The sequence below is a fragment of the Spinacia oleracea genome, chromosome 1, assembly GCF_020520425.1.
Source record: "Spinacia oleracea cultivar Varoflay chromosome 1, BTI_SOV_V1, whole genome shotgun sequence".
Lineage (NCBI taxonomy): Eukaryota > Viridiplantae > Streptophyta > Magnoliopsida > Caryophyllales > Amaranthaceae > Spinacia > Spinacia oleracea.
Genome location: NC_079487.1, coordinates 66,987,351 through 66,997,271, shown reverse-complemented (window position 1 = coordinate 66,997,271; position 9,921 = coordinate 66,987,351). Strand labels below are relative to the sequence as shown.

At 35.2% G+C, this 9,921-nt stretch overlaps 1 protein-coding gene across 1 annotated transcript; it reads right to left on the bottom strand.

The window, feature by feature from the left end:
• Positions 1–2,232: 2,232 nt before the first annotated feature.
• On the bottom strand, positions 2,233–8,162 carry LOC110790822 (uncharacterized). Its single transcript, XM_021995592.2, has 3 exons — positions 7,988–8,162; positions 6,452–6,489; positions 2,233–2,564 (listed from the first exon to the last, which is right to left on the bottom strand). Exons 1-3 carry the CDS (start codon positions 8,058–8,060, stop codon positions 2,451–2,453), a joined length of 225 nt encoding a protein of 74 aa, XP_021851284.1. The 5' UTR covers positions 8,061–8,162; the 3' UTR covers positions 2,233–2,450.
• Positions 8,163–9,921: the final 1,759 nt, after the last annotated feature.

Genomic DNA, 9,921 nt, shown 5'->3' with positions numbered 1-9,921 from the left:
ATTAAAGTGAAAGTCAATATATATACTTTTTTTAGCCAATTAATAAGTGAGTATTATTATAAACAAAGTTAAAAGCAAACAGATCATCGCAACTCCACAAGCACCTTAACTCCTTAGCATCTAACTTCAATACAACTGCTACCTAATCCTCAATATTCCTTTTGTTTATCTGATACTTCCAAAAGAAAAAAAAAAATCAAATTGAATAACAGGATAACAACAATGGCGAGTACTTTGTACAAAAAGTTAGGCGAGAGAACAAGTAATTATCGAGTTTTGAGCAACGATCCGATTCAACAATCGCCAATGGAGACGCTGTTGTTGCAACCGAAGTGAGGTGTGTCGACTCGGTTCTACAAGCCTGGCAAATTGGGCTAAAATTAGACGACGGTGGTAATTTTTACAACGGTAATGAGTGGGTGGCGCCGGTGGTTGTTGTCGGTCGCACTCAATCCATTAAAATGTTGAGAGAACTGCTGAAAGGGAGAGATCTTCTTAAGGTTAGATGAGATTTGGAAAAGGACAGAGGTGAGAGCGAATTGAAAGAAGAGAATCAAGAGATAGAGGTAGTGGTGGTGGTGGTGGTGGTGGTGGTGGTTGGGACGGTGAGGTTTAATTTGTTGGTGGAGTGAAAGAGGGTTTGGGAGAGGAGAGAGAAAGTGCGTTATATTGTGTGAAGGGAAGAGCATAAATAAGAATATGGGCTTGCTGTAGAATTTCGAATACCAACAAAAATGGTGTCATTTTAAATTACGGATATTTCATGAAATACCCTTGAGTTTTGCAATAATCCACCAAATGCCCATCAAGTTTCAATAATTCACCAAATACCCCTCACAAATGACTTAATACCCCAAATACCCCTTCATGACGTCATCATCCTCATAATCAACAAATTACGATCTAATTACCTACCTAATCCCTAATTAACTCCTCTAATCCCTAATTACCCACCTAATTCCCCATTAACCCACCCACCCATTAACCCACCCATTTCCTTTTCTTTTCTCTATCCCCTTCCTTCTTCCACTGCTTCCTTCCCCTTGTTCACTCTCTCTCCTACTCCATTACCACCACCTATCTTCTTCGGTTTTTTATCCCACCCGATTTTGATTTTCCGCCGAGGGAGTACAACTTCCCCTCTCTCCTTTCTCAACCACTTGCTCGACTTAGGAAGTGGGTAGCGATAGGACACCATCCCTATAATCTCATCTCTCACCTCCAATACTTTCAACACCCCACCAAAAACTACCATCAAGTCCATCACCACCGTATCCACCATATCACCATCATGGATATGCTCAATTGATTGCATTCAAATAAAATATCCGTAAAAATTATTTAGTACCAAGTACGGGGTATTTTATACATAGTACTAAGAAATCAAAATCCCAATGTTCAATCCATTATTTCAACCAAAATCCCAAATTACGAAGATCATGTTTTTTATTTCTTTTCTTTTTAATTTTTTATGGGTTGGATTTATTTAGTTGTTCTTTGATTTTGTTTGTAAGTTTTCGCATTTTCCAATTGAACATTTTGTTTGAAAGAGGTAATTGAATTGTAGAAATTGGGTGGATTCAATGGGGAATCTAATTGGATAATTGGGGAATTATAGAGGTTGGGGGCATGGAGGGGTGAGAAATCCGGCATGAAGATCTCGCGGATTTTGGCAGAAACTATGGTGAAGAGGGAAGCAGACGGAGAAGACGAAAGAAGTGAAGAGGGGAGGGACTGGGAGGAGAAGAACTGAAGGTGGTGGTTGCTTCCATGGAGGTGGTGAAACTGAAACGATTGAACTCGAGCTTGAGCTGAGGAATCCAACTCCCAATTCCTCCAATGAAGCACGAAAAGAAAAGGAGGGCGACGAGCAGAGGGTGTGGCGGTGGAAGGCGGAGGAAATTTCAAGGAATACGGTATGGGGAGAGGGGAAATAAAATCTAAAATGAATAAAGACAAAAATGGGTTAATCTGGAAAAATGGGTGGGTTAATTAGATATTAATTGAGTTAATTAGGGTTGATGACGTCATGAAGGGGTATTTGGGGTATTAAGTCATTTGTGAGGGGTATTTGGTGAATTATTGAAACTTGATGGACATTTGGTGAAGTATTGCAAAACTCGGGGGTATTTCATGAAATATCCGTATAAATTACACAAATATGGGCCTGTAGCATTAATTAAAGGATTTGGGCCAAATTCAGGATTTCAAATTCTTGGTTTGCCAAACACCTTATTTGTCCAATTCCAGGATTTCAAATGAAATCCCCTTGTATCCAAACATAGCATAACTTGATTGAGCAATTCAACGAACATCCCAGTGCACATAAGGTCACACACACAAAACATAAGTCACGTTCTTGAAACAGGATCAGTCAAAACTATGTCCCTTAAAAGTTCCAGAAATTCCATATGGATACAAAAATCTAGAACAGAACTAGACAGAAACGATCAGTACGACTTTCCACAATGTATTAAGCTTCCACAACCAAGAAAGAGGCCAAAGATAGCAGCACTTCCAACAGTAGTTTGACCAATGTACCTGATCTTTAGTACTCCTGGAATCTGCACCAATTCAATCAATTCCAAGTTAGAATTTCTAACCGAGCTTGTGAAATAATTTAGCGAGTTCAATACTAATTAGTAATATAATGTGAAACTTCTTAGTGAGCATTAAAAGCAGAATTAGTCGTAGGTACAAATAATCAGTCTCTTTCTATCTGTAATCTTTCTATCTGTAACCAAAAAAGAAGAGACAATATACTAAGAGAGCAAGACAGGAAGAATTATGAATTTTGTTTTCTTTGAAAGGAACGTAAGGGAAGAAAATATGCTGCACATTACAGGCATAATGCAGGTTGGTTCAGAAATGAGAAAACTTAACAACTACGTCAAAACATCAAACTCATGCCTCAATTTTACAGTCTAGTATTCAAAACATCACATCCTAAACTATCATGGTAAAGGTTTAGTTTCTTTTTCGCATTACATTGTTTGTTAATACAACATCAAGGGGTAAGACCCATCACGACAGTAAGGAACTACCTACACTCGGTCGCTATGAAGTTCCAAAATAACTCTGCTCTAGTGGCACCTCTGCAAGCAAACAAGTTGTTCTTGCAAATACACTCTTTTATTACTTGACATCATCTCTCTAATTCTACTGATCCACTAGCAGTGCATCCCATCATTCCATAACACGACATCACACATTTGTCACTTCCATCAACTTCAACGAGACTTTTAACAGCGTTCTTTGAAATCAACTAACTAGAATCCCCACTAAAAGCTTAAGCCAAGTGCTTCATTGTATGCAGCCCCAATGAATTATCCACACATTATCATGGTCTCACACCTCTCTCTCCCTCCCTCCCCACGCTATTCATATGTTGACAATGGAACCTTGCAGAAGAACCAAAGAGCAGAACACACCTCAACCCAATAGAATATGCAGGCAAAGGATTCTTCGGCATTAAAAATAATCACCAGAATCCCGACTGAACGTTTTCACCTAGTTTTTTAAACTAGTGGTCAACTCATTATAACACTTGTCTTGTTTCATAACACCACCAGTCCCAGAAAGTTAAAAAAAATTGGAAATTTTGAATGGGAGGAGATGACACATTCTCATGTTGATTCTTCCCTCTAAAATCATCAAGAATCTGCAAAATTCAGTCATCCACCTGCTAGCATGCAATAAATCCAAAACACTGCCTTCACCTTTACCTTTCAACGGTCATCCACATGATCATTGCCCATCAAATTGTCCCAGAGATAAGAAAGTTGGCATACACTCCGTAGACTCTTAACTACTAGAGTTTTCCAACATATGAGTGCTATACTGCTATATATGGCCACTTATTTGTTACTTGTAGAAGATTTCCACAACAAAATTGTTTAATATTCTATTTAATGCGAGTTGACTTCAATTGATCTGGTCAGACTGCAAAATATAACATAACGTACACTATTGGTGTTCAGCTTCAGGACCACGAGCCAAGAGATTGATAGGGCAAGAGAGGAACATGAACTGGTTGGAATAAAAAGATAGGAAATGGGTTAACGGCAGGAGGTAGTAATAGGAGAATGAGAGAGTTTGAATAAGGAACATAGCAGGAGAGGCAAGACAAGGATCCAATAAAGTTAGCGAGTAACACTCCCTGGCTATGTTCTGGAGGATATCCAAAAAACCAAAGTCTATTCCAAGCTTTGAAATTATTTAGGACTTCACTAGGAATTGTTCATCCATCAGGACAAGGCTTCAGGTTGAGCATGCTGAAAAGCTGAATTTATTTGAAAGTCCATGATCTGGCTTAAAATTTACTCCAACCTGACGCAAACTGAAGCAGTCACTTTATGTGCATGCTGATATTGAACCAAATCATTGTTCAACCACAAACTAAGAATGACCAGTCAATGTCACCATATACAGAGGAATGACCAATACAAAACACCATGACACAGCCAAAAACTTCTGACTTGCGATTTTAGTTTCTACTTTGTATCACTGAACTATTTCACAACTATCACCCACATTCCCATCTCCTCACCAATCTAAAAGTTCTATATTGACTAATTTTTCACTGACTGAAAGGATTCCTCAAATTCAGACTAATTTCTAAATCAATTAGTGCTATATTTTCTAGTCACAGCATTTCATAGACCAGTTCAATACTTATTCAATAACTAAACTTAGATCCCTAAAGGAAAACATATCAAATTGTCAACAACCCTCATTAATCTACTAACGCCTTGTTTAGTTTTATGGGAAATTAGGTAACCATTAAAGGAAATTGTTGATCCATTTTTTTTTTAATGGAGCAAACCTGCAAGTTCGGTTGCAGATAATTTTCCTCATGATGGATCTTGCAATTAAGATCTCAAAGACAAAACCCTCACATATAAAATAAATACCCCCAATCCCACCTTCATAAATCCCCATTATTCTCACCCCCTAGACACCTTCTGACCTCCATACTTCTCTCAGGCTTCATCATTACACAGTTGACAACACATTAGGAAAATAAAAGGAAATTTTAAAACACTTCTTGAACAATACTAGACATAAAAGTGGATAACTGTAACAGCAAGGAAAACAACATTTGAAGGGTGACTGCCCCACCATTCAAAGGCCAGGCTGTCAGCCCACTTTCTGTATGGAAAAATGAACATAACAAATATCAAAACTTTTGGCACTTCCAACTTTCAGGTAAAGTTCTAGGACCTCATCTTAATGTGGGAGTCAGGCCCTCATCTTTAGATCACAAACTGTCTTTCCATAAAAGCCTAGCACCTCCATCAAGAAATAAAAAATAAAAATGATGCAGTGGGCAGAAGACTATGATCAAAGAATATTATACTTCATACATGTTAGTTGCCAATAATAAACACAAAGGAGCAAGACTATGACCGCCAACAATGTCAAGGATCTCTATCATGTAAGGGAACGTAAATAGTGATTGCCTATTTTACCCTTTACTGAAATTAAAAAAATAAAAACAAATTGAACAAAAGCACATTTTATATTACAATATAAAAGGGAATTAATTTAAAGATATTTACAAAAATCACCAAATATTAAAACTAAGAAGAAATTTTTTTAATAAAAAGGGCAAAAAGTAACTAACTAAATAAGTGTTATTGTGTGTGCGTTTTTTAATTACAAGCACGCGTCGCGTGCATAGCAATCTAGTGGTTATAATGACAGGGGGAGAGGTGAAAACGATGGCAACAATAAAAACAAGTGGCAACAATGAAAAACACTCAATTAAACAGGAAATGCACAAGTGCGGGAAATTTCAAATTAACAGAAGGGATACAACAACAAAGCCTTAGTCCCAAAATGTTTTGGGGTCGACTAACATGAATCGTCGTAGGAGATCGTCATTGTCACCAATCAAGGGATAATAAAATATAAGTAGAGTTTAAAATACATAAATAAGTAAAATACGTACATTTCAAAATAGCATGTAAAACAAAAAAAAAGTAAGAAAAGTCAAAATGAAAGTTGTATAAGTCAAATGAAGTCATCAATGTATATTTTCTCCCTCCACTTTGTCCTATCCAACGCCATATTTTCCTCAATCCTAAGAAGGCTCATATCATGCTCAATCACCTTCCTCCAAGTTTTCTTAAGTCTTCCCCTATCCCTTGCAATTCTATCACTTTTTTCTTCCTAATAATCTCATTCCTCAAACGAACCTTTCTAACAGAAGGGATAACAAAATATTAAACCGAAGCTCAACCAAAAAATATCAATAACTATAGGAGAAGGGAAAAAAAGAACTCAAATCATAAAGCATCCATCAGATTTTAACAAGAGAAGATCAATTAAAAACCATAACGTACTTTTAAAATAACGTGACTACCAAACTGTGACGGTCTGCCTGTCTTTCATAACAATGTAATTTAATGCCCGTAAACCATAGAGCTAGAGATTTTTTTTAAAGTACCTTAGATCGGACGGCTTCATAAGTCCCATAAACAGCACCTGCACATAATTAAATATATTCAGTTCCAATGATTCAAGTCCAAGAAAGAGTCGCAAAATATACATCGGACCTCAGTTCTATCAGCTCTCAGTTCTATCAGCTCTCAGTTCTATCAGCTCTCAGTTCTATCAGCTCTTCTAATACAAATATTGAACCTCAGAAGAAAAAAAGCAATTAAGGATCATAGTGCGTTCTATTCACTTGATTTTCACTTGTTTTCCCTGAGCGTATCTGAACTTATTAGAACTTATCATAACTTATTTTAGATATATATTGTACTTGGGTAACCCTTATCATAACTTATTTTAGATATATATTGTATCTAAACTCAACTGACCATTTTTCCTAAAATAAGTGAAAATAAGGTGAACAGAACAAAACCTTAGGGACGATATTTTCTTTCCATTTAAAAAATTAATTCAAGCATGATTCATCATTTATCTCCAATTACTTATATTAACCACGTCGGATTCCTTCCTTCTAACCTCCTTTACTAACTGCACCATTTAACACTATAACTGCTTTTTGAAAAAGAACAACTCCCTCCATTTGACAAACCTCATTGATCTCCAATCATCTTAAGAAATTGAGTAGAAATCATGACTATATTTCAGCATCTAAGTTTTTGACGTCTCCGTCATGACGCCATACCACAAGACACTAAGTATTTAGCATTCTTTGTTAAATGGGAACTAAGTATAATACGGTAAATGAAGTGTAACCAAAATTTTAAGGTGTTCTATTATTTTGGGACAATCCAAAATAAAAACGTGGCCATAAGGAACGAAGAATGTCATGACTATCAAGCTCTTTAAACGCAGACGAACTAAATAAACAAGAAGAAACTCCAATCAACCTAATTTTACACAGTTGAGAAGGCTTGCCTTCTTCTTCGTCTTCACAATGGTATTGCAGTGAAAGACATTATTGATTGTCCTTCCTTCAAAACTTAAATAACTCCAAAATACCAACAATATGTCAATGAACAATTACTTTGGCATGAACGCATCGCTATAGACGATGGTAGTTTCTAGCTAACACCCACCAACAAGACTATAACTCCAAAAAAATTCAAGTTCAACGCGCCCCGCGCTCAGAAAATCATTCCGAGAACCTTCATAAGCTTGACAACAATGCACTCACGAATTCATTCTCTAAGCTAACCAAAAAATTACAAATAAATAGACAATATAGGCTTGTAAAAGCTCAAGCCTTTCCTAATGACTAACAATGCTGCACATCAATTACACCAATTATGAAAAATTGACCAATAAGTTCATCCAGAAATCAGATTTTCGGCATGATACAGCAATATTCAAAATTATTTCAAGAATAAAAACTTAATAATATCCATCAAAAGCTTCGAAATCAGACCATAAATAGTAAAATCAAACAGAAAAAAATGAAAATGAAATGGCCGATAATCAATAAAAATTGGCTTAGGGTTTTACAAAGTGGAAGAAAGAGATGCATAATAGAGAATAACAGGCGGCTTACCAACGGCGCCACCGACTGCACCACCGACTGCAACGCCAGCAACAACCCTATTCAAACAGCTATCTCTTGCCATATTTTTCTCTCTCCTCTACAAAACCTCTGCAACGCCGTCTTGTGTTTTGTTTGGGTAGTTTCAGACTTTCAAAGGGAGGTTTTAGTTAAATGATGAAAGAAGACACGATTAGGGGATTCCATTATGTGATTACTTGTTGCAAAAGCCAAAAAAAAATTCTCCACTTACTCGTGATTTTATAAAGATTTTTACAGTTATTATTTGCATATATAATTATATATTAAGACAAAATCCCTCCGTGCCGGAATATTCAAAATGGTTTGACTTTTTGCACTATTCACATAATTCACTTTGACCCTATTTTATTTCAAGTATATGAAAACAAATGTTGGTAGTAATATATAGTTGGCTATATGTTAATATATATTTTAAAATATTAGTATTTTATAAGTTTTTATAACATGTAGTTAAATATATAGGTGGTCAAAGTTGTGCACTGGCAAGAGTTTCTAGTCAAAACGTTGCGAGTATTTCGAGATAGAGGGAGTATTAAATATAATAAAATATAGATAAAATAAGAGAAATGTGTAAAAAAAATGGGTGGTGTAACAAAAAATAGATAAGGCAAAAGAAAAAGAGTGGGAGATTGTAAATATTGCGGGGGTAAGAAGGGTAAATAGTAAATTTTTGTGTCCACAAATAGAATAAAGCAAAGTATAAAAATTTATGAAACGGATTAAAACAGAAAGTATAAAGATCATTATAAAATAGAGTTAGTATGTGATTATTTTATGGGATTTTATTGTGTGATTAATTATTATCATAAAAAAAATTGCAAGTAGAAGATTGGGAGGTGTTAACCAAAAAAAAAAAAAAAGAATGGGAAGAACTTGTATTTTATTGGAAAGGATGAACTAGGTCGTTCGCCTGTTTTTCTTTGTTTATCAAAAATAGTACTACGTATATAGTACTAGTTTGGAAATTGGCTGTTAGCCACTTGTTTTTTCTGGTTATAAACTCTATATAAACCTAGTCCACGCTAATTTAGCATGAACCATGGCAAGGGGTAATCAGATGGGAAGAGCGTAACTTCTCACGTGACAGTTACTGGGCCCACTAATTTGATTTTTTTTTTATTTCAACGGGATCTTTAAGAAACTTACTAATTGCACTCTCAACTTATCTCTGGCATTCATCTATTTAATATCTCTTATTTCCCCCCCACATTATAGGTTTTCTTCAACAATTCCTCAATTTCGTTCACAAATTTCAAACAATTCTATAGTAATGGTGAAAGCAAACTCACAAAAAGTTGCTACTAGTCACCGATGCGAGAAAAGATGATGCGAGTAAAGATGCGAAAACGAGATGAAGAGGTTTGTGTTCGCATGCTTCCCGTCCTAGTAAATCAGTTATAATTCCTTTATTTTGCAATTCGAAGTTAATTTTATGTTTATTTTTCTTTAAAATCGAAAATCTTTGTTGTGTTGTTAAAGTTAGGGGTTCTTTACCACACAATTTGTATATAGATGATATAGTTACCTTTTAATCTATGTCGTGAATTGTTTTTTAAGTACTCATTGTTTAAAATCGAAAAGGTTTGTTGTGTTTCATAGCCTATTTTACATTATTAGTAAGTTTTAAAGTAAATATATAATTAAAGTAGTGATTGTGTGACTATATTATGTTTACGATATGTTTTCTTGTCTATTTTTTATATTTCTCGTTATTTAAGATCTAGAGTAACTATATGTTTGAAATAATTACTATGTTAATTTATTATGTCGTGTATATATTCTTCATATTTATTTTACTATATATGATCAAAATAATTACTATATGATTACAATAGTTACTATGTGATTTTATTATGTTTCATACCTCTTTTTCATGTAACGACTATTTTAATCACTACATGAAA

Bases quoted from the DNA above. Each gene is read 5' to 3' on its own strand.
- LOC110790822 (XM_021995592.2), bottom strand. From the start codon at position 8,060: ATGGCAAGAGATAGCTGTTTGAATAGGGTTGTTGCTGGCGTTGCAGTC. The intron at 6,490-7,987 runs GTAAGCCGCCTG...AATTATGTGCAG, and splicing joins TGCAGTCGGTGGCGCCGTTG to GTGCTGTTTATGGGACTTAT. The intron at 2,565-6,451 runs GTACTTTAAAAA...GAATTGGTGCAG, and splicing joins ATGAAGCCGTCCGATCTAAG to ATTCCAGGAGTACTAAAGAT.